The sequence below is a fragment of the Crocodylus siamensis genome, chromosome 1 (genome assembly GCF_052110815.1).
Source record: "Crocodylus siamensis isolate JL-2025a chromosome 1, ASM5211081v1, whole genome shotgun sequence".
Classification (NCBI taxonomy): domain Eukaryota; kingdom Metazoa; phylum Chordata; order Crocodylia; family Crocodylidae; genus Crocodylus; species Crocodylus siamensis.
The window spans coordinates 87,637,854-87,663,753 of record NC_143395.1 but is presented as its reverse complement, the minus strand read 5'-3'; the positions used below and the strand labels follow the sequence as shown (position 1 = coordinate 87,663,753).

General features: G+C 42.7%; 1 protein-coding gene across 1 annotated transcript in view; it reads left to right on the top strand.

Annotated features, from left to right (window-relative positions):
* The window catches only part of SCML4 (Scm polycomb group protein like 4), a 102,174-nt gene extending 79,330 nt beyond the window's left edge, over positions 1 to 22,844 (top strand). Inside the window, exons 6-7 of the mRNA XM_090031378.1 lie at positions 17,807 to 17,952; positions 22,719 to 22,844. Of these exons, the coding sequence (XP_089887504.1) occupies positions 17,807 to 17,952; positions 22,719 to 22,844 (272 nt within the window). The remainder of the gene's footprint in view (positions 1 to 17,806; positions 17,953 to 22,718) is intronic.
* The last annotated feature ends 3,056 nt before the right edge of the window (positions 22,845 to 25,900 follow it).

Below are 25,900 nucleotides of genomic sequence, written 5' to 3'. Positions count from 1 at the left end.
ACAAGATAAAATGTTTTGGTAATAAAGTCACAAAGACTATATAAAAATCTACCAAGTAAAAGAGTCCATTATCTTTTCAGTTTTCATCTAGGGCAGTGGTGCTCATAGTTTTAGCTCTCAGGGCAAGATGAATGGCACAAGGCCAGCCTATGGGCCAGATCAGGCCCTGCACTGCTCCCATCTTCAGAGCCCTGTTCTACTTCCACCCAACCACAGTCTGATCCTGGTGCACAAGAGCTGGACTGAGGCAATGTGAAGCCCAGAGCCCATTCCCAGCCAGGCAAAAGCAGTGCACAGCCGCACGCTGCCTCCACCTAGCTGGGATCAGGCTCCAGAGAGCCCTGCATTTCCCCTGCCCCTGCATACTACGAGCATCAGGCCCTCTGGGCCCAATCTAGCATACAGAGCCACAGTCTGCAGGGCTACCCATAGGATCCATAGGAGCCCTGCTGCCCAAACTGCATGGCACCAGGGGCCAGTTCTGGTCCATGGCCAGAGGTTGAGCACCCCGATCTAGTGTCTTTTGAGGTTCCCAGAAGGGAAGGTGGCCTTCAATCTCATGGCTTGTTTCACTAGAATCTCCCTGTTTTTCTCAAGTGTTTTAACAAAAAGCAGGCTCCCTTGCTTAGGTTCTTCCAGTTGAAAATAGTAAGTTTCCAGTTGAAAATCACCTTATTTTGGCAATGTTGCCAATTACTGGTTTTAATTTTTTTCCTTCCATTTAGGAGGCAGGTCCTGTCACCTTGTAAAGTGTGAATTTCCCAAACAAATTCAGATAACACCCCACTCAAATTCAGACAGTTCAAAGTGCAATAAGCTACGTTCCAGCGGCAATTAAGGTTCAATCCTTTTTATCACAATCTCCCATAGCATGTTTCAGTTTTATATGAAAAGAAAGAATAAAAGTCTCACAACTAAAATCTTTAACCTAGGTACTCCATTAAACCCAAGTGCTGTAGTGCTTTGTGATGTTTCTAGAACTGGCATGTCCCTCGCATCAGGTCGTTTGACCCCAGTACTCTTTCCTGCCATGGCAGGGGGTCGGACTTGATCTGCTCAGGTCCCTGCCGACCCTAGAAACTATGAAACTATCTCTGCAGCATTCTGGTCAGTTATGCATGCATCCATGTATTTATGTGATTTATCTGCCAGCCATGGCTCAGGCTGGCTCACAGTTCCAAGTGCCCATTTAAATGCTTAGGAGTGCTTCATTGACTTCAGTGGGTACTAAAACAATCCTTTTCTGTAGTTCAGAGACTCACTTCTCAAATGCCTAATGTTATCTTGTAACAAGCCCAAGGTTTCTGTACCTAATGGGTCTGTCACCATGACCTCAGTGTGCATTGATTTCCATCCGGTCACACACTGTCCAGGTTCTGGAAAATGGCAATTACTGTTCAGGACTGGATGTGATCCTGGGAATTACAGCATCTCTTGTTATGAAGGACAGCTGCTGAACCCAGGAAGCTGCAGCAATGAATGGAAACAAAGTAGGAAACACACAGGGATGGAGGAAAGAAGAAATGAAAAAAATTGTTTGGAACTTCATTATTTCTGAGATGGGTCAAGAGAAATTCAAGCTACCACATAAAATGCAGGACAACGAGTTCATTCCAAAACTTTATTTCTGTGACTCAGGAGTCTGGGACTTCATAGGCATTTCGGCTGGGCTCAGAAAGGATAAAGGTTCCAGACACCTGATATGTATGATATTTTTATGTGGAGCTGAAAATTGGCAAATTCCACTCCAAAATATAATAATGTATTTACTGTTGTTCTAAAATCTACAATACGCTAAGCACTGCCTTTACCTACAAAAAGAGAAAATCCCTGTCTCAAATAGCTTACATGAGAGTATTCATTTTCATATATATCTTAGATACTCTAACATACAGCAATATGTTTAGAGTATTGTAGTCAATAGGCTTCTGTATTTGTGTATTGTTTCCACATATTTTATCCATTCAGAAAAAGCTCAGTATGTGTCAAAAGCTCTATGCTGCTAACTGAGTTTCTCTTTTAGTCGAGTGATAGGAGCTGTTTCTTTCTGAAACAAGAGATCTTAGTTTGGCTCTCAATAACCATGATGATCTGAGAAGCCATCATGTGCAATGTGAAAGAGTAAATGCCGCTTCCGGAGCCGTTACCATATTAGGATGGAAGCTCCGAGAGTAAAAAAAAAAAAGGAAAAAAAGAGAGTGGATGAAGGAGAAAAAGAGGGAAAAAGAGGATCCCCAGAGGATAAGGGACTTACCTCAAGACTTCTCACGATGCTGGAGAGAGCGGAGCTCAGAGGAGGAGGGGCCGACCCCAAGGAGACACACTGCGGGACGCAGTGGCCAGTTGCCCTGAAAAATAAACAAAAAAAAAAGAAGAGAGTGAATTGACCCACTCTCATAAGCTTGGAGACGGCATCTGGGTGTCTGTCATGAGGATTCAAGGCTTCAGGCACATGCAAGATAAAAAGTACACACTTATAGCAACAAAAATAAAGAGAAAGTATATGGTGGGGTTTGAAGATAAAATTCTGCCCCAAAAGAAATAAACAGACGAACAAGAGATAAAGAGACTTTGTTTTCTAAAACCAAGTTCAGTCCAACCAAACCGATAGTAGTTATGTAAGAACATTATATAGATAGAATTACAAAGTTGACGTAACTGATAAGGTTAAAAAAAAAAAGGAAAATGATATAAATGGACCGCTTCTGCCTAAATGTAAAGAAAGTTTGTATAGCGTGATAAAGGATAAAAATAAAGACAAGTGTTAATCTGAATCCCACTGTGAATATATATATATATATATATGTGTGTGTGTGTGTGTGGATAGTCAAGAAGGCGAGCGAGATTTTCCTCTATAATACCAGGACCCTAATAGAGACACACACAAAAAAACCTTAAAAAAACCCCAAACCAACCAACAAACAAAAAACCGAAATATACTAGTGACATCATAAATTAGAACACATTATAATAACATCCAAGACATGGCAGGTGGGAAAGCTGGGGTACCTATAGTTCTTTGGAAAAATTATAAGAGGATACAGAGAAGCATCCTAAGCTCCACCACCACATGCCGTGTACTGACACCCGTGAAGTCACAGGTGCCTATTGATTTAGTGCAAAAATGATGCACTGAGCTTGAAAGAAACAATTATATTTCCATAGTGATTTGAGTTCATGTATTTTTGTGATAGCATCACTTCTAACATACTTTGCACTAGCATTGTCATAGAGTCATGGAGAAATAGAGTTGGAAGGGACCTCCAGAGTTCACCTAGTCCATCTTCCTACCTGAGACAGGAACACCCCTATCCAAGCCATCTCATACAGCCATAATCAAAACTGTAGATAAGACTACTGTCAACCCTGACACAACATAGACCTAACACTGTAACCTGCCACAGACAAAGCAAGGAAACCACAGGAGCCAATGTCCTGCTTCTATAAAATGCTGTCAGTATACACTCAAGAGATCCTGGGCAGAGGCCATGCCCCCATCTACAGAGGAAGGCAAAAGCCCCCATAGTCCATACCAATCTGACCAAGGGGTAAAATTTCTTTCTGACCCTAAATAGGGCAATTGATCTGACCCCGAGTAGAGGGGCAAGATCCTCTAACCAAGAACCTCTGGCTTTGCTCCTAGTAGGAGAAATTCATAGATTTATAGATTGCAAGGCTGGATGGGACCTCAGTAGATCACTGGGTCCAGCCCCCTGCACCAGGTAGGAAGAATGACAGGTGGAGTCAGGTGACCCCAGCATGGTGACTGTCCAGTCTCCTTTTGATGATTTCCAGGGTAGGTGATTGCACCACCTCTGGAGGGAGCTTATTCCACAGTCTGGACACCCTAGCTGTGAAGAAGTTTTTCCTAATGTTGAACCTGAAACAGTCTTCCAGGAGTTTGTGGCCATTACTCCTGGTTTTCCCCAAGGGTGCCCTGGTAAACAGTTGTTCACTGAGCCCTTGATGAACGCCCCTGATGTAACAGTAAGCCACTATCAAGTCTCATCTCAGCTTTCTCTTTTTCAGGCTGAAGAGTCCCAGCTCCCTCAGCCTTTCCTCTAGTGGCTTGCCGTGCAAGTCTCTGATCATACAGGTGGCCCTTCTCTGAACTCTCTCAAGGTTTACCATGTCCTTGTTGAAGTGTGGCACCCAGTGCTGGATGCAGTACTCCAGCTGCAGTCTCACCAATGCCAAGTAGAATCAAAGAATCACTTCCCTAGTTTTGCTGGAGATGTATGGATTGATACATGCCAGGGTATTATTTGCCCTGTTGGCTACAGCATTGTGATGCTGGCTAATATTCATACTGTGGTCTATTATTACCCCCAAGTCCCTTTCATTTGTCGTGCTGGTCAGTTTGGCGTTGCCAAGCCTGTAGGAGTATAGGGGGTCTTTTGTCCCCAGATGGAGCACTTTATATTTCTTGACGTTGAACTTCATTTGATTCCAATCCACCCAATGTGCTAGCCTGTCTGGGTCTGCTTGTATCTTCAGCCTATTTTCAAGCATGACTACACTTCCCCATAACTTGGTGTCATCCGCAAACTTGGCCAGTGAGCTCTTCACCCCTGCATCCAAATCATTAATAAAGATGTTGAAAAGTACTGGACCAAGCACCAATCCCTGAGGGACAGCACTGCCTTCTTCTCGCCAAGATGACACAGATCTGTTCATTAGAACTGTCTGGGTCCTACCCCGCAACCAGCTCCCTACCCACCTAACTGTCTCATGGTTAAGTTCACAGTCCTCCGTTTTCTCATGAGAACATCATGGGATACTAGATCAAAGGCCTTTTGGAAGTCAAGGTACCCAATGTCAACCGCCTCTCCCTTGAGGAGATTGACACTGGCACACCCAGTTGAAGTCCCCAGCCTTAGTTACACCCAAAGCCTCTGGGGAGGCTTTAAAACATATAGAAGAAAAAGGGGGAGGGGCAGGAGCAACCAGCAAAGCCCAGAAACGTGGGAAATACCCATGGTAGAAAATAGGAATAGCTATACCTAAATCACCCCCAGCCAGTGGCTGTCCAATCTCTTCTTGAACATCTCCAGTGATGGAGAGTACACAACTTCCCTAGGCAGTCGATTCCATTGCTTCACTATTTAACAGCAAAGAAGTTTTTCCAGACATCCAATCTAAATTTACTTTGCTGCAATTTCAAGCCATTGGTCCACATCCTCCTCCCTGCAGCTAGAGAGAAAAGGTGCTCTCTTCTTTATAGTAGCCCTTCAAACATTTGAAGACTCTTAAGTACTTTTTCCACAAGCTAAACATGCCTAGCTCCTTCAGCCTCTCCTTGTTTGACTTGCTTCCCAAGTCCTTGATCACTTTTGTTACTTGCCTCTGGACCCTCTAACTTTTCCCAGTCCTTTTTAAAATGTGTACCCAGAACTGCAGTGCCAAGTAGAGAGGCTGCACCATCACCTCCCATGTCTTGCACCTAATGCTTCTATAGATGCAGCCCAAAACGACATTTGCTTTTTGTGTAGCTGCATCAAACTGCAGAATCAAATTAAGTCTGTGGTCTGTCAAGATTCCAAAGTCCCTTTTCAAAGAGCTGTCATCCAGCCAATTGTCCCCCATTTTCTATTTGTGTTTTTGATTATTCCTCTGGAGGTGTAGCACTTTGTATTTGTCTGCAATGAACTTCACTGGGATAACTCTAGCTAAACTTTCCAATCTGTCAAGATCCTTCTTAATTCAATGTGTTCAAAATCCTTCCCAGTTTCATGTTATCTGCAAACTTGCTCAGGAAGCTGGAATTCTTAAAACATTTTCTACAAAGCACTTTGTATTTTTCCTTAAAGTTAGTTACTCTTCTTTTTCATATGGATCATATTTTTCAGTTCAGCTGTTGCTTTCACCTTTACTGGCATTACTTGACTTGGTTAATCATATATCTTTCTAAAATTGTTTCAATGCAGCAAGACTGTAGTTTATTTATTGCCTTCACAACACTGTTGCAAAGATTTTAGAAATCTGTTCTCTTTCTATGACACTTCCATGTATTTTTCTTCTTTCTAGAGATAGTTTACGTTCTGTTAAATTATAAACAAACTCAGATGAGTAATTGATGGATGCTAGAATATGTTCTTACCCATCTCAGCTTATATACTTACAAGGTGCTCTTAAGAAGGACTGATTAAATAGAACAATCATTAAATAGCGAATAAAACTAAAGGGGTTTTTTTTGAAACTCAAAGAAAAATCTCTCATAGATATTTTTGAAAAATCATATGCCTTACTTATCATGGTGGACAAGTATTATAAAAAAAACATACATTGCTTAGATTAAGAGATATATACTGATAAATAGTACAGTACATTTTTCAAGTGCAATGTATGGGATTTAATTTCAAAAGTTCCCTGTAATATGAATTGGAGCGTGGCATGGGAGTTTGGTATCCATTCCTCAAGACTGCATTAAAAAAAATTTTTTAATTCAAAACACCAGTTAAAGTTTCAGATGACCCACAGTGGACCTCTCTGTCATGTCATTTACCAAATGGAAGGACAGGGATGGGCAAAATACGGTCCACGGGCTGCATATGGCCTGTCAGGGCAGTCTATTCGACCCGCAGGGCTCCTAAAAAATTTAGAAAATGTATATTTATCTGCTGCTGGCTGCCTGTCAAAGATGACAGGAGACAGGGGCAGTAGGACCCAGGGGAAGCTGGCAGGACTCACCAGAAAGGCCAGCCCAGCCCCGCCCCACTCTCAGCCCCCCTCCCACTCCCCCTCCTCCCCCCAACCAGAAGTCTCTGCCTGCTGCAGCTTTTACTGCTTCCCTGCCTGCCTGCTGGCCACTCCAGTACCACATGGGCCCTAGCTGAATTGCCAGAGCACAGGGCCCATGCCAGTACCCCAGGGCCAGGAGTGGGAGGGTGTGTGTGCACGTGTGTGTGTGTGTGTGTATGTGCATGTGTGTGCCTGTCCCAGTAAGAGAGAGAGAAAGTGTTCATAGGGTGAGTTCCACACACACACCCCACCATACACATGCGCCCACACCCCCCTCGCACTGCCAGACATGCAGACCCCCACACCCACACCCCTTCACACAACTCAGTCACCCTTCCCCCACATATATCCCCTCACAAACCCCATACCCACCCACACCCCACATATCCACCCACACCCTCACATGCTCCCTCACCCTACCCCTACACCCACAACCTCCACCACACCCCAGATACCCATACACTAACAGCCCCCCTCAAACCTATACCCATGCTCCCTACTCCCCCACAACATACAAGGGTAAGACTTCATTTTAAGCTACTGTGCCATCACCTCTGTGTACACTGCACAAACACATGGAAATCAGGATAAAAATATTTTTTGAAATCAAATTAATGAATGTTGTAGATGTTAGCTTTTTAGGACATAATTTGGTATTTTTCTGGTTCTGAGATGGCAAAACTGCTTGCTGAAAGGAGTATTTCTGGGGGCAAGGGGAGGGACTTCTGGTGACAAGATGGCTACCAGAGGGCAGGTCACCTGTCAGGGGGGTGGGGGACTACCAATGTGGCCTTCGACAGCTTTCCAAAACTCAGTAAGCAGCCCTCCGCCCAAAATAATTGCCTGCCCCTGTCTTCAAAAGACAAAAACTATGGCTAAGAACACCATGAATCTTACCATTTCCTGCTTACATCATAAGCAAACACATGCTACTTTTCAGGTGTACAGAAATACATATTTCATCACAACACAATAACCTTCGCTCTGCCCCATATATTCTTTTGGTATTTTCATGTACTATTTTTGTTGTTAGGTGTTGGTGACTAAATATTATCTTTTGAGGCATATCATGAGATATTTTAGAGACAATCCTGCCCAGAGCAGGAACTGGACTAGATGACCTCTGAACTAATTCAGAAATGCATAAGAGTTTCCTATACAGCATATATATCTATAACTATAAGTATAAACATATGTATATGTGTATATCATGTATCCTATTTAACTTAAGGTGGTGTGTGTGTCTATAATCAGGGTAATTTCATAGATTTCATAGACATTAGGGCTGGAAGGGACCTTGGAAGATTATCGAGTCCAGCCCTCCACCCAAAGGGCAGGAAGTCAGCTGGGGTCATTGGATCCCAGCAAGATAAGCATCCAACTTGCTCTTGAATTTGCTTGAACCACCACCGATGGCAGACTGTTCCAGACCTTGGGGGCTTGGACAGTAAAGAAATTCTTCCTTATGTCCAGCCTGAAACGGTCTCACAGTAGTTTATGACCGTTCGATCTCATCATCCCTTGGGGCACTCTGGTGAACAAGCGTTCCCCCAGATCCTGGTGGTCACCCCTGATAAACTTATAGGTGGCCATCAGATCACCCCTGAGCCTGTGCTTTTCCAGGCTAAAGAGTCCCATGGCTCTCAGGCTGTCGTTGTAAGGTCTGTTTTCCTGAACTCTGATCATGTGCGTGGCTCTTCTCTGGACTCTCTCAAGCTTCTCCACATCCTTTTTGAATTGTGGAGCCTAAAACTGGACGCAGTACTCCAAGGCCGAGTACAAGGGGAGAATGACGTCTCGGGGTTTGCTTGAGAAGCATCTATGGATGCAAGCCAGCGTTTTGGTCACTTTACTAGCTGCAGCATCACATTGTAGGCTCATGTTCATCTTGTAGTCAATGATGACCCCCAAGTCTCTTTCTTCCGCCAGCGTAGCACTGCCGAGCCTATAAGGATGCTGCAGGTTTTTCCTCCCAAGGTGGAGAACCTTGCATTTTTCAGTGTTAAACACCATCAGGTTCTCGTCCACCCATTTGCTGAGCCTATCCAGGTTAGCCTGGATCACCTTCCTTTCACCTGGCATGGATGCTTTGCCCCAAAGTTTGGTGCCATCGGCGAACTTGGCCAGTCCGTTCCTGACTCCAATGTCCACATCATTAATGAAGGTGTTGAACAATATGGGTCCAAGGACAGAGTCTTGAGGGACCCCACTGGTCACAGGACACCATGATGAGTGACTGCCATCAATTACAACCCTCTGGGTCCGACCATGCAGCCAATTTCCCAGCCAGCAGATTGTGGTGGACCCAAGGCCACAGTTGGCTAGTTTCACCAAGAGGTGATCATGGGATACCAGATAGAAGGCTTTTTTGAAGTCAAGATAGATGGTATCAATCTCATCTCCCTTGTCCAGGTGATAGGTCAGCTGGTCGTAGAAGGAAAAGAGATTGGTCAAACAAGACCTACCCACAACAAACCCGTGCTCACTGTCCCTTAGGATGTTGGTCTCGGCCAGTCCATTAAGGATGGCCTCTTTAATAAAATTTTCTAAGATCTTCCCCGGGATAGAAATCAGGCTAATGACTTCTTTCCTCCCTTTCTTGAAGATAGGCACCACATTGGCCTTCTTCCAGTCTTTGGGCACTACACCAGAGCACCAGGAGTTTTTAAAGATCCATGCCAGGGGCTGGGCTATGATGGTCACCAGCTCCTTGAGTACCCTGGGGTGCAGATTGTCAGGGCCAGCTGACTTGAAGGTATCCAGCTTCTCAAGATGTTCCTTCATGAGGTCAGCATTTATGGAGGGCAGGGCATCTCCCGCACCCAGACCTCCCTGTCCCGTAGTGGGCATGGGCGTTCCATGGGACTGATGAAAGACTGACACAAAGTACCTATTTAATAGGTTGGCTTTTTCCTGGGCGTCAGTTGTCAGTTGCCCCATCTGGTTCAGCAGGGGTCCAATGGTGCCCTTGCTTTTCCTCCAGCTCCCCACATATCTGAAAAAGGATTTTTTATTGTCCTTGGTGCTCGAAGCTAGTTGGAGTTCAGTTGCAGCTTTGGCTTTCCTGGTTTGCTCCCTGCAGGACCGGACCAGTGCAGAATAATCCTCCTTGGAGATTAATCCCATCCCCCATCCTTTGTAGGCTTTCCTTTTTAGCCACAGGAGGTCTGCTAGGTCCCTGGAGAGCCAGGGGGGCTGCTGTGACCTCTTGCTGCCTTTCCTTTGAGATGGAATAGACTTAGCTTGTGCATTGAGGATCGCTCCCTTGAGGAGCAACCACTCTTCTTGAACTCCCCTTTCCCTGGGGTCATGGTCCCTTAGGGCCTCACTGACAAGCCTCCTGAGCTTGTCAAAGTTGGCTTTCCTGAAGTCAAGGACTTCAGTGTTGCTGACTGATTTGCCAGCTTTACGGTGGATGGTGAAGGTGATCAGCTCGTGGTCACTGTCACCCAGCTGCCCATCGATCACTAGGTCGCTGATTAGGTCATCCCCTGTAGCCAGTACCACGTCGCGCAGTGCTTTGCCTCTCATTGGCCCATAGACTTCTTGAGTCAGGTAGAGGTCATCCACGCATGAGAGGCACACTTGGTTAATTTCCTTCTACCTTTGCAGAAATAAACACCAGTTCCTAAAAAATAAAACTAAACATTTTCAAGCCAAATCACTTATTCAAGTTCAAGTCTAAGGGCAATAGAAGTTAGTTGCAACCTTTTGCAAGGAGAAGCTGTTCCCTTTGTATTTTGGTCCTAAGTCCTGGCTGCAGGCACCCCTACATTGCTACCTGCTATGGGTTGTGCCTCATCCAACGGCATTGCATCTCAGGGTCTGCAAGATAATAATTCTGCTGTAAACTTCACAGGCTTGGAAACCCTCCAGTTTTCTAGAGGTCTACGCCTGGAAAATCTGTTGGTTATTTGATTTTTCCTGTTCAGCAGGCTCTCTAATGGCAATAGCTCTCCTTCTCTACCCCACTTCCACATTTTCTAAATCAACTTGCATGCCACATTTTCCGGTGCTTACCTGAATTCCTGCTCACTCGATTTCACTCGCTTGAAGATTGGGCTGCTCTGTGATCGTATTACTGCTCTGGTTCTCACCTTGTTCGACTCAAGGCACCCCTTAGGAAATACCAATTCCTACCTTTCACATATTTTTTTGACAACAGAAAAATGACAGAGCAATTCTTCTGTTGCAAAGAACTCAGAATGACCATGGCAGATCAGAATGGTTTTACCACTGTGAATTCCTACTTAGTTTCATAGTTTCTAGGGTCGGAAGGGACCTGAGTAGATCATGTAGTCTGACCCCTGCCATGGCAGGAAAGAGTACTGGGGTCAAGCGACCCCAGCAAGGTATTCATCTAACCTCCTCTTAAAAATCCCCAGGGTAGGAGCCTGCACCACTTCTCTTGGAAATTGGTTCCAGATCCTAGCCGCCCTGACCGTGAAGTAGTGCCTCCTGATATCTAGCCTAAATCTACCCTCTACCAGCTTGTGACCGTTATTCCTGGTCACTCCTGGCAGTGCTCGGGGGAACAGGGACTCCCCCAATGCCTGCTGATCCCCTCTGACTAGTTTATAACATGCCACTAGATCCCCCCTCAGTCTTCTCTTGTGGAGGCTGAACAGGTTCGGGTCCTGTAGCCTCTCCTCATAGGGCCTGCCCTGCTGCCCCCTGATCATGCGAGTGGCCCGCCTCTGGACCCCCTCAATGCTGTCCACATCCCTCTTGAAGTGTGGCACCCAGAACTGGATGCAGTACTCCAACTGCGGCCTGACCAGTGCCACATAGAGGGGGAGGATCACCTCTTTGGACCTGCTCAAGATGCATCTGTGGATGCATGACAAGGTATGGTTGGCCTTCCTGACTGCCTCCCCACACTGCCGGCCCATGTTCATCTTGGAGTCAATGATGACTCCAAGATCCTTTTCCGCCTCTGTGCTGACAAGAGGGGAGTTCCCCAACCTGTAGGTATGGTGGCAGTTGTTCCTCCCCAGGTACATCACTTTGCACTTGTCTGTGTTGAATTCCATCCTATTCTCATCCGCCCACCCTTGTAACCTGTGTAGGTCCAATTGTAGCCTGTTGCTTCCTTCTAGTGTGCCCACATCCCCCCACATCTTACTTGAAATCTCTGGGTTTATCTTGTGAATCATGTGTAGTTGTTTGTACACCTAACCATGCTAATGTTATGCAGCACCCTGTGGCATGGGGGCAGGGCCGTCCTGGGCGGGGTGGAAATTGGGGCCACTGCCCCGGGCCTCTGCTGTGGGGGGTCCTGTGGAGCTGGACAGAGCAACTGCGGTGACTCCATGGTGCCGATAGCTTCACGTCCAGTCACTCAGCACCCTCTCCTCCCCCACCCTCCACCACCGAATCTGCTGCCGGCTTCCTTGCATCTGGGGGTGAAGCCCCGCACAGGCTGATTTGCCCTGGGCCCCTCACCCTGCTCTAATTGTCTCTGCATGGTGCTATGAAAATTCTCCAGTTCAGATTATATAACAGGCAAGAAGCAGCACAGCAGAACCCAGTGTATAGCTTCATCATTAAGGTACAGAATGGTAACCAAAACTCACAGTCAAAGAGTGTGAAAACACTGGTGATGCATACCAGGATCCATTGGCGACATGTAGGGGGTGCACACGGGTGCACATGCACCCCCTGAGATCGGCCGTGCACCCCGTGGGAGTGCCAGCCGTGAAACTGGAAGCGCCAGTGGAAGTGCACTTCCATTTTCACCACTGGCTCAGCGATTGGCCACTGGGCCCCAGCCCGTCGGCAATCTAGTGCCACCCCAGACTCAGGAGGCACCAGTTGCCCATGCCAGGAGCTAGAAACAACTGAAACGCATAACTTGAGTTAATTGGTTAAGTGTGATCTTCTTTTTCACGCATCTGTGCTGACTGTGCCTTACTAAATTTCACTGTGCCCCTAAACATTTTGTAACCATATTCCCATTCAGTGCTGGGTTATTTTTATACCTTTCATACAAGCTTCCCTTCCAACCTCCCATCCCCCTGCCCAGATTTGCTCTGTCTATTCTGTGTTAGCCCTCTCTAAAAGTATGTTATCTAAGCTCTTCTCTCATATTAAAGTTAGTCTTTAACCCTTTTCCCTATTTCCTTGATGGACCCTGGATCATTCTGGACTTGCTACTTCTGTTTACATTCACTAGATCAACTTCCCCTTACTATCTGCTCCAGACCACATTAAAATTTCATTCCCATCCCTTTTTCCCCCACCTCTCCTCCCGCCCCAAGGCATATAAATCATTTAGGCCTGAAGCAATATTAAAGTTCACTTGTCACTCACTTTTATTCTTATTTATCAATGCCCTACTCCCTCCTGGACCTGTTTGTTTGCCAGAACATACATAACATATCTACACTTCTTTTTCAGATATTATCTCAGCTTCTACACTCCATTTCTTTGCTACATTCTTGCACCAATTTGAGTTTTGTCTTTATACTAGGTCATCCTCTTCCTTATGGCGATTCCAGATATTGGAAGAAGGCCTGACTACTGAGCTCCGAGAAAAGCACAAATGGGACAGAGCCTTTTACTAAGAGAAGCTGAGGTTGTAAGCATGGGTCTTCCCATTAACTTCAGTGGGCTTCAGATACTGCCTCTGAGTTCCAGAATTTTTGCTGAAGTCCTCCTTTGTTCAGACATGCTCCTGTTCTTGGGCAGCAGCTGTTCATTATTTCTGATGTATTCTGCCATGGACTCCCCAAGATTTGGTTCTTTAAATAGAATCTATTCCCTTTCTTCCTCATCAGCTGCTTTAGGAAGAATGGAGAAGTGCTTCTCTCTCCCTCCCTTTGATTGCCTTGGTTTCCATACCCCATTCCACTAATTTGACATTTTTTTTGCCACCTGTCAAAAACAGGAAATTGGATTTGACCTAGATTACGATCTCTAAAAATAATTATTGGTACTGAGCACTCCCATCTCTTCGTAATCTGAGTATTCATTATCGTGTTGATTAATTCTGATGACAGGATGGCATAGGATACCCATGAGAGATGAGATTTCCTCACTTAACTAATTCCCATGTTAAGTTTGAATACCTTCAGATAGAAAAATGCACGGTGCTCACTGTACAACCATCAGACAATTTTGTTTTTAGTGGAGGATTCTTTCAACAAAGTGATTTTATTTCCTTGTATAACATAAATCAAGTTCTGCATTTAAATGTGAAATGAAAAGAACTTGTGAATAAACCTATTTTCCTTAAGACCCTGGATTAATCAACTACAAAACCAGAGTAATACACTTGAAATACAATTTAAAATATATAAACAAGGAGATTCACTGGATTTATTTCAGTTCAGGATTTTTGTCTACAAATGGATGATATCTCAGCTTCACTGAAGATGTGATATTTTAACCTTTACTCATAGGCAGTATAAACTATTCATGTAAAATCAGTAGCCACATAAAACAAATATAGCCAAATAAACAACTAAAAATGCCCGAAAATATTCTGATTATAGTGCTTGTGATACTAACACATACACGAGAGGTGCAGAACCATGAACTTGGGTCATGGAAGACAAGTGAAGAAGGAAATGGCTTTCAAAGAGTTAATATTGCAATATAATTGTCATTTTAAAATCAATATGTTCTGTAACTGATTTGGTATTTTTAAAAGTTATTTAAAACTTATAGGGGCTTTCTAGGTTACCTTAAAATGTTCTATAAATATCGTCTTCTTAGAAAGGCTATTTGCATTAGGTTCGAGTTATTGATTATTCCATTATTGTAAGGAAACAAATGGGATTTCCTTGTCATTTCAAACTTAATTCTCCTCACTCTCCTTTTTTCTAGTAAAACAAATTTCTAATACGTGTAAAGCTTCCTGCTGTTTCCAGTGATTCATCTGTTTCACTTTGCCCTTACACAGTGCTTCTGGAAGCAATGAATTTCAGACAAAAGCCACTGGGCAATATTCTGCTACCACTGAGGTCTTGGACACACAATTCCTTAATGCCAGTGTAATATACATTAGTGTTGTGTGCTAATGTAAGTTATGTTGATGTCTGGAGTGGACAAAAGACCACTTTCCCGGGATAGCTGCTAAAGTAGGTGTCATTATCCTGCCTCACTAATAGGTGGTAAGATCCTGTAATACCTTGTTTGCATTCACTCAAAGGCTACTTCAAGACAGAATCAAACATCCAATGCCTACATCCTATAATTACACCAGTAGCTTTATCCCAGATCTAGAAAGTTACTCTGGTGTAGGGCAATCCATTGTATGTCTGATCTTTACATCGGTATAAACATGCCATATCTCCAGGCCTTTAGATTAATGTGTATTCCAGCGTAAACCCATGGGATTACTTTACATTTACAATGGCATAATAAAAAACATGATTTAGCCTGCTGTTTTTACCTATGCCCATTCAGCACACTGGAAGAGAGGTAGCACACCAGTATTATTATCAAGGGCTTCTCATTGTACAGTTATGGTGTCAGGATAGAAATTTCCTCTGAATTTTTTGGGTGCAGCTTATTCGTTACTCCAGCATTTCTGCCTTGATTTTCCTATTGCCAAATTTGAAATGAAACCCTGGATTCCTCTGCCCACTGACAAACTTCCATTTAAGCTTGTCATTTGAGCTCCCATTTGAACTGCCAATTGGCAGTTTCTAGAGCTCTCCAAACACCAGCCTGCAGCTGGATTAGATTTAAAGCAGGGTACCAGCTTGATCAAGCAGAATGGAAAAGGTGATATTTTAGGCTAAAAGAAATCAGACACAATTTGTCTGTAGTTGAGCCTCTACCTTAGAACTATTTATCTTAGTTCTTTCACTTGTCATGGGCAACATAGTCTACATTTCTGAGGATCCAATGGTTGGCAAGGTTTATGCCTTTCATTTTACACTCTATCTTTGCTGCTTCGTGCCAAAGATTCCAGATGGTCTCTTTACCATTGTGCATTGCATTTATTCTGCTAGTGGAGCCCAGAGTTGCGTGATTCCATATGAATGCCATTACTAGCCGTCAAATTAGGAGACCTGCAGCTACTCCTTGCCCTTTATATCCAGAACAGCAACTTAGTAAATGAGAGTATAATTATCATGATATTTACATCACATCCCATTATGAAGCCCATCAACCAGATTTGCACATCCATCGTGCAACTGCTTATTGGAAATTGTCCTTCATAATTGCTAAAATAGACCTCATTATCTTATACCGGAAGTTGATGGTTATGGCACAAAAGTATCAATATACACATCCAGCAGATATTATTCACATAAAGCCAAATCCTGAGGTAATATGTATCAGTATAGCTCCATTGAACTCAAAAGAATGCCAGCCTATGGGAACTTCAGACTAACTCGTTGCTCAGATGTAGTACCATGCAAAGTGAGCATGGTGTGTGTGAGGGTTCAGCCAGGCCTGCAGTAGGCCACAAGGAGCAACCTGGAGGTCAGCAGGGCAAGGGTACAGGTTACCAGAGCCAAGAGGGGAGTTGCAAGAGATGTAGTCTGAGATGTAAGACAAGGTCAGGTGCCAGTAGTCTGACAACCAATGCCAAGTCCCAAGGAAGATATGAGGTCAGGATCAAGGAAGCCAAGCTGCTGGGGACACCAGAGAGAGCAGGGTCCATGCTGAGTTTCAGGAAAATCCAAGATCAGGGTCAGAGGAAGCTAAAGCTGAGTGAGGAGCCAGGAGAACCAGAGAACAGTACATATGAGTCTTGCCACAGACTGAGATTGCGTGAAGAAGTGTGCTTGAAGCCTAAGGCTGCAGGTGTGTTTATAAGGGGTGAGTGGTGCTGTCAGCAGCCAGTCCAGTTGCAGGAAACTAGGGCAGTCAAATTAGCCAGGGGTCAGGGGCAGATGTAACTACTCAGGTGCTTGACCTAGCTGGGCATGCCCGATCAGTGGCCCTGACAGTATGGCAGTCTTATATATGATCTACATTTGGACAAGTTCAGTATATCTTTGGACAACTCAGGTCTTCTTTCCTCAGTGACTGAGCCTCTCAGACTCACTTCTTGTCTGCTATGGGCTCTTCTAGGCCCCAGTTCTTCAACTCACCAGGTATTTTCCATCTCTCCCTCTGGCTGTTCTGTTCCTTCCCCTTCCCCATGCCTGGTCTCTTACTGCATACATCTACTCATTAAAAAATGTGCTCCAACAAAGAGAGACAAACAGGTTTTGGCAAATAACATTTTATGGGTCTGTGCGCTGCTTCCTGCTAATGTGAAGTTTGCTTTGTGTAGATATAAACAAATGGAAACAGCTTTCCTGTACCCTAACGTATATAATTCTTGCAAGAGTGAGGCAGCATAAAAGGAACTTGCAGGGGGGGAAAAAGGGGGAGGAGAAGGGTTACATACATGTGGAAGGTGAGATTTATAATTCTGCAGAGACTAAGAATAAAAATATAAATTCATTTTCATTTCCAATGTGCCTTTATTGCTTTGATTTAAAGCTAGAGCTAGCTGAAGTGACCTTAAATCATCCTGGGTTTATACCATTAAAAAGTCACACATGGAACATTCATCTTAGTGCATTTTAGTATCTCTGCAAATAGACATCCACTGGGGAGCCTCAGCTTCAAGAGAGCCTGAGATCAGGATGGTATTGACTAGAAATGCTCCTTTAAACTACAAGATGTCAGAATATCTGAACACTAAGAGAAAACAATTTGCTAAATTCCCATTTCTTCCTCTAGTCTTTGCACTTGATGGCTAACTGCTTTGTTTAGTGTCATAGTGCTCTATCTCCAGGTGGGAGGGTGGCGTCTTCTTGAGCCAATATCCCTGCTGCCTACAGATCAGACAGCAGGAGCTGTTCTGTTAAGAGCGTGGCAGCTGGCACATTTTCCTTCCCCAGCAGGAGACTGAGGATTTCATGTTTTTTAACACAATCCACCAGCTGGGATCACGTCTCCTGGTAAGCAGTCAAATACAAAACTGCCAACCTCCCCCACAAAACACGCACACACACACACACACAAAAGCCTGAAGTTCAACCATGTAGCAAGCACATTCTTAAGAGTGCTCTAAAACCAAGTAAACCAGTGTTCCTTTTTTTACCAATAGCCTCAAGTCCTTCACTGGAAAGAAAAGATATGGCTCGACCATCAAGCAAGAATCCTTCGACCTGGACCGTTGATGATGTGATATGGTTTGTGAAGGATGCAGACCCACACGCGTTAGGTCCACATGTGGAGCTTTTCAGAAAACATGTACGTAGGATGTTGGCCATGAAGTAACTGAGATATTTCAACTAAGTCCATTGATCCCTGACTTCACCAAGTGAGATCTTTCAAGGCAATGAGCATCCTCAACTCCCACTGGCTGCCAGTGGGAACTGTTTTGTACTCAGAAGCTTGTACAATAAGCACCTTCAAAGGGGCTCAGAGTAGTCTTGTGTTTTCTGGAGACCTTGGCAGGCCTGTAAGATCCTTATTACCTCATGATTGAACACTCACTACTTCTAACCCTGTCAGTTCAAAATGTTTTTCTTTTAAGCTTCACATAGCCAAGAATTGCCAAAGCAAAGTGCCTAATACTTATTTCTACTATTAAAGTGGTATAAGAAGTCTTCCTATTCTTAAGAACTGGGCCCAAAAGTAATATCTGTGATTCTACTCTAAATTTAAGAGCATTTTATATGGCCTCCAAATATCTAGGCAGGAAAAGCCCAACTCACTTCAGTACCTCACTTATTCCACAATGTTATGTATCTAACAGATGCTAGGTCTTCTTCTGTCTCACTCAAGATGATGGCAATCTTCTGTAGCATAAATAACTTAGAGTGTGGGCACCTATATTCACATAAGCATAGTCTTTCTTTACACTACTGTAAATGTAGAGTAGACACTAGGGCTGTGCAAAGCTTCGGTCCCTGATTCAATTCGGTGGAGATTCATCCTGATTCGGTGGCTGAATCTCTGAATCCAAATTGAATCAGGAGACCATTTAATCTCTCTGAATTGAATCGGAACCCTCTGAATCAATTCAGAGAGATACGGGAAGATTTGGCGATTCGGACATAGACACAGCTTTAAATGTTTTTCTGCATACCTCTAGGTAGCTGGTGGCTCATGAATGCTGTGATGCTGGGGCAGCTGGAGTGTCCCGTAGAAGCGCAGCAGGCTCCTCAGCATGGTTGGCAGCAGACCTGGAAGTGGAGCAGAAGCACTTCCGGTACACTTCCGAGTCTGCCGGACAGCACGCAGGAGGGCCCCCCATTATCCCCGTGGCTCAGCGACTGGTGCCTCCTGGGTCTGGGGGGGGCAACCGGGGTCCCCCTGTGGCCGGTTGTTGAGCCAAGGGACACAGGGGGGCCTCCTGTGCACTCCCTGATAGACCCAGCCCCCACCCCCACTCCTGTGGGACACTCCATCCACCCCAGCATCACAGTGTTCACGAGCTGTGCTGGTACCTCAAAGTATGTAGAATAATATTTAAAGCTGTGTCTATGTCCAAATCACTGATTCTCCAAATCAGCATTGAATCTTCTGATTCGGATTCAGCTGAATCAAATTGGGAACAGTGATCCAAATCAACGAATCGAATCACTGCCTCTGATTCAGGCTGAATCCAAATCCAAATCGAATAGGGCCCATTTCACACACCCCTAGTAGATATACAACCCTACACTGGTATAAGCTACTCAACTCTGGGGTAAAGTTACCTTTTAGAAAATCAGAAGCAACTATGCAGTGATGTAAGCTACACAGGTGTATGGGCTGTTTATCCACAGTTCTATTGAATTTTATTCCCAGTTAGCTATTTGCTCAATGAAATGAATCTATTACTGACTGGCTTGCATGCCAACAATTGATGAGGTACTATAATAGTCCATATTTTGGGCAGCTCTCTCAGAAAGATGGATTGTCTGTTCTATAATTTATAATTTAAAACAGTAAGACCAAGTTACATCAACATTACTGGTTTGTATGTTCACACTCTTACCCCTCTAGCAACCTGATTTCTGAAGGAAAAATAAATGGTAAACATATGTCTGATGATGTGTTTTTTCTCTTGTATTAGATAGTGATGGGCAGCCACAAGCCCAAGAGTGTGATCCTTTTGCCCACTTCAGCTTGATCAAATCTGTCCCCTACCATAACTCCCCTTAAAGTCAGAGGCCCGAGATTAACATGTAGGGATCATAAATAAGATCTAAATTAGAAGTATACCAATACATTGGTCTGATATCAGATCATCACTGATATAAAGAAAATTGACTGTATTGGAAATTGGCTGTTTTTGCTTGATGCGGCCAATAATGTGGCCGATAAATGCCCCATGCATGTGTGCAGCTGCAGCATACACGGGGCCAGGAGCACAGCCTGGCAGCTTGGAAAGCTGCCTCTGGACAAGCTGTGGCTCTGTCCCGCACCCACCCCTCCACACCCCAGCTGGACAGTACCTGCCCCAGCCCCAACCCCACTCCCTCCCTCATCCGCAGGGACCTTGATCTACGCCCCCCCCCACCCCGTCCCTTCCTTTTCCCTTTCACCACAACAGACTTACCAGCTGGACACTGCTCTTCAAGCTGCCGGGCTGTGTATCAGAAATTGGATTGGTATCAGCCAATATGCCTCCTTAAAAAATCAGCTATCAGTATCAGCCCCAAAAATCTCTAATGATGCACCCCTAGTCTAAATGAAAAGACTTACCAAAGTCCAACTAGATGTCGGGTGTTCCAAATCATCAAGAGAGATGGTCAGTTTCTAGACCCAGTTTCTAGTTTCCTGTGTCAGCTGAAAATAGCCAGAAAGTATTGTACTCCCTGATGTAGGTAGGAGGGAATGTCTTTTGTCATTCTATAGTAAGTTATTTGGGTTGGGAGTTCAAGGCCCTATCTTTATTAACATAAAATGTGTACCTAAAGGCAGGTAAGGCAATTAAAGTGTTGGGTTATATTCACTGATCATTACAAGTCGCTCACAATTGTCTTATAAACAAATTTATAAAAGCATCATACAAACTGGCCATGCAGACTGCTGTGGTGATTCAGCACAGGTCTGATTCAGCTGTGTACCGTTTAAAAGGACAGTTTATTTGACATGAGGCTTTGAAACTAGCAGTGGCGAATAGTATCAGGAAAACAAACGGGGTGAAGGGAGGGATATAGAGAGCATCATCAGCATCCAAGTCATAAAGGGAGATCCCTACTCTTCTTCACCCAAAGAGAAAATTTTAGTATTAGACTGAAAAGTCTGTCTAGTATAAAAATGTCAGATTTTTATTTTGCCATATAGCAAGTGATTATATGATTTAAAAAAAAAAAACACAGGCTCAGGCATAGTGCTCTGAAGTATGAGATGTAGTTAGCCATGTTGGTCTGAAGTCAAATTGAAGGCAGAATAGATTTGTACCTTCCAGACCTTAATCAAAGTTGATATGTATAGCACAAACTACAACTCACTTGTATATCTACTTAGGTCAGTCTATACAAGATGCAAATCTACCCTGCTCTGAAATACTATCAGCAGTACCTAAGTCAACAGTATTATAACACCCATAGTGCTATATAGCACCCATATAGCACCCATAGTTCAATAGTGTTTATGGGACCAAGTTAAAGGGCACTCAACACCAAGCTAAAGGTCACTAAACTCTCCCTTGTCATCCATTGCAAAGGACAATTTTGCATATTTATAGAAGCTACAACACACCTCAATTCAGTTAAGCCAATGAGTTATATATCCCTGCAATTCTTCAACCTTCATATCTAGTGTGGAGATCCCGGAAGTGAGGGACAAGTGATTAGTCCATTAACCTTAGCTGTATCTTCCTGTATATTAATTTCTTTCTAAGAAGCAGATGCATAATTTACTTTGAAGCACTTAATGTCATTGACAGGCCCAAAAGTACCTGAAATTACTATTTGTCAACTAATCTTAGCCTTGGCACTGCAGGTATAGCAGGTAGGTGCCATCAAAAGGAAGGGGGAAAAATAGAAAAATCAAAAGAATGCCATACAATCTACTGAAGTGACTATCAGGGCTTGTGGATTAATTTACGCTCACTATGACTAATTCTTTAAATTGGTGATGGGAGATAACCCCCATGGCCTGGTCTACCTCCACAACATGGAAACAACCAAGGAGGGCCGTGACTGATACCATTATGGCCTTTCTCTGTGGTTTTTCCATCAAGGAAGGCACCTCTTACATGTGACCAAGGGTCCACAGGAATTCTTTCGGGGGTGGCTACTGAATCAATGGAACTCCCACCTCCCCTACTGTTGTCTTTGCTTCAGCCAGTCCCAAGGGAGACTTTCTGTAGTTGAAAGCCTAAAGCAGGGTCACAAGCTGAGGAAAATCTGATCGCTGCTGGGCTTTGAAGTCACTGGACCGGAGTTAAGCAGCTAAATTGCATGGTAATTTCATTAATTTATATCAGGGATAAATTTGGCCTTTTGGCTAATTTGAGTCCCACAAAAATCTGATAAAGTGATTAAGTTATTGTTAGCACCAATTCACAAACAAGAAACAGAGATGGAAAACATTAAGTGGTTTGCTCTGAAGTATACAGGCACTTTGTGACAGTGCAAAGATTAACATTCGGAGTTCTGAAGCCCAGTGCTCTAATCAGTCCACAAGATCTCATATCTTCTGCATCTTTTTCACCTGCATCTTTTTCAAAATTACAAGTAGTCCAAAAAAGGGGCAGGAATTTACTTACATGGTCTTAAAAATGATTGTTAATGATTTGTTTTTAATTTCATAACTTGAAATTTGAAAAATGTTAACAAGCCTTATAATTGTTTGAACAAAGGGAAGCACTGTGAAAAATTCCTTGGGATTTTTTTCTTTCCCCACCTCCAAATTTTGAAACGGTAATGAAAATTCAAGTTGAAGAAATTTCATCTTAGTGGAGATGAAGTAATGTGTCTGGATAATACCTCCGTTTCACTGAAACATCTGCTCTCTTGCTCTTTCAGCACTGTTTGTGGGTGATTTATCCTGATTTTTCTCTCTCTCTAAACTAGGAGATTGATGGCAATGCTTTGCTGTTGCTGAAAAGTGACATGATCATGAAATACTTGGGGCTGAAATTGGGACCAGCACTGAAACTTTGTTACCACATTGATAAACTCAAGCAAGCAAAATTCTGACATTTTCTTAATGACACAATCTGAATGAAATCTCCAAGAGAGCAGACTAAAGGTAATGTGTTGCCTTACAGAAATATAACCATTTGCTAATTGTTTTCCCCTCTTTTTTACAAAGGACTTTGTCTTTTTTAATACTTGTGCATCTTCAGCTTTTTTTATTCCAATGGGGTATTTTTGGGTATTTCTGTTAATGGTTTTCCAAAAAGTATATAATTATAATACTTATTTTGTACCATTAGTATTGTTATTATGATTATAGTAAGTCCTATTTTTGTAATTTGACTTGAAAAATCAGAAACAAATACAGCTTTGGCATACATTCAGGATTGTTGAAAGGCTGAAGAAGAGTCACTTATTAGCTGCCTGTCAGCCTCTGGGGCATTGCTATCATCAGGGCTGTAGCTATAATGCAAAGCCAGCAACAACACTGACACAGCAGGCCTGGGAAATAGTCCCAAGTTAATCTCCTTTGCTGGTCAGTTATTGTTGGGAACTGCCCCACATCTTGCACTATCTGGAAAACTTGAATTCTTTTGTTTAAAAACATTTTTTGGAAGTTTAAATACTTTGTCTTCCCACTAGAGGGAAAATCCTAATACATTTCAGGCTGTAGCTGTGATGACATGGTGGTTTGGTGTGCTGGGGCCACCTTACATCTAACATGCTCACATTATGGAATTGCAGTGCTCAACCCTTCACCATTCATAGGTAATTAATTAAGAAAACAAACCAAAACACAGACAGTGATTTAGAAAGGATGCGCCTCATAAAATGTAAGGAAGAGTGGATAACTCCCAGTCTCTGGCATTCTCAACTGTCTGCTACCTTCCTATAGCCATTCCTGGGTGGCACACACTTGTGGCACCCTTAAACAGGAATATAGTAGAAATATTCCCCGAAGCTGAAAACACAATGCTCATTGCAAATTTGCAGCACTGTTAGATTTAGAAAGAGGATGTTCTATTTCTTGACTGAAGCTACCCTTGTGGTAATCATGTTAACTTTCAGCACATATGCAGATGTGCTAGGCTTAAGGTCTTAAGTTTAAAATAATGTCCTTCTACATCAAATAAAAACCAAAAAGATGATTTTCCACGGTCTATGTAGCCATGCCAAGAGAAGTATATTTTTGAAAAATTAGTAAGTAACTTATATGTTGGCTATGCCTACATGTTCTCATTTAAATTTGTGATTTATCAAAAACAGACATCAGTTATTCAGTTTAAACATTATTGTCTTTAATGGGTATCCAGATTGTTTAGCAAGGATTTAGCTTCATGAGATATTAAGGCTTTGTTATAGCCAGACTCAGTCTAACTTTGATAGTAGTTTCCTGAACCTGTGTGTGACAGTGATCCAATCACACCACCCATTCTATTTGTACAGAAATTTTTTTTACCAAAAATACTTTGTAGAATAAAGCTCACTCTGCCAAAAGATACTAATTCAGGGCGTGATCCTGAAAATACTTATGAATGTCAGTAACTTTACTGCTACAAGTAGCTTCATTGAACTCAGAGGCTGTGTCCACACAAATGCACACTTGTGTTTTGCGGTGCCTCAAAGGCTTTTCATGGCTTTTCATGGCTACTCCCATGAAAAAAGTTACTTATAGACATGTATATAGGATTGGATATTCAAATGTCTGACCAGTTTTCAACAGAAAATTTGTTAGACTTGAAAACCTGAGCAACTGTGTTAAATAACATTTCTGTAATACCATGAAACTTACTAAAATCTAAACTTAATCAGTTTTGGAACGTTACACCAATCTGCATCAGTTTACATGCATGTTGCAGAGACTGAAAGTCTACTCAGCCAGATGTTAGTTTGAGATGTAAATATCTTCGCACCAACATGAAGGTTGTACAGTTCATTGTTTACTGTTGTAGTTTGCAGGGTTGAGTCATTTTCCTGCAATATTTATTTAATCTATTTTAAATGCCAGAGCCTCAAAATGTGTAAGGTTCTTGAAATATCTGGAGTGTCATCCTCAGAAAATCTTAAGACAATCTAGCTTTCTTACATGTTCTTTGATATAACCCATTTCTGTTAAAAGGAACTCCTATTTTAATTCCTTAAATGCCCACCCTCATTGTAAAATACCTTGTTCCAGAGTGGAGTAAAACATTTCCAATAATGTTTTTCCACTGAAAAGTACCTTTTTGTCAAAAGTAAAACTTCCTGTGAAAATATATTGATAGCAATGACATTTTATTTTAAATTGAAACTAAGTGCTTGAATAGTGTCAAAACAGAATATTTCAGCATTTTAGAATTAAACATTTTTGATTTTTTAAATTTCAGAACTAATTTTGCTTTTGAAATTAATTTTAGATCATCATTTTTAATAAAAAGGTGAAATCAAAGGAAAACATTTCAGATAGCTCAGATACTTTTTACAAAATGTTCATTTTGTGACAAATTTTGAAATTTGATGTCATCCTGAAAATACTTTTCCAAATTGCAGAATTTTTCCAAAACCAAATCTTCAGTTCCTCCACAGCTCCAACCTGTAACACAGTTTCTCTCATGTTCTTTCATCTCCTTTAGTCATTCAAACTGAACAGCAATCAGAAGCCTAAAACAATCACAACACAATATTTATAAATTATTTAACAGCAATGATATTTTTACATCTAATATGCTGAAAGAATTTCCATATGCTCTTGTATGAATTTTGTATATATAACCAGTGGTGCTGTTTTGTTTTATATTTAACTTTTAAGTATGACAGACTGTTGAAGCCATGATATTTAATGTTTTGTCCTCGGGGCTTTTTTAATGGATTTTATGGCATAAGGGTGTAGCATACAACAGGAATTCCTTATTGCGTGTTTTTAACTGAAAGGCAATTAGGAGTAAAAAATTATTGTGGCAATATTGTAATTAGAACTAATTTTTCCCTTTCAAGTCTTGTCAACAAGCATAGTTAAATAGCTCTGCCAGTGTAAAATGTGTCAGGCCATTTCCTCTGAACAAGCACTAAAAAGTCAGAACATGCATGTCATTCACTTCCAAATTAGATGCTATTTTAGACCGTGCATGTGCAAATTG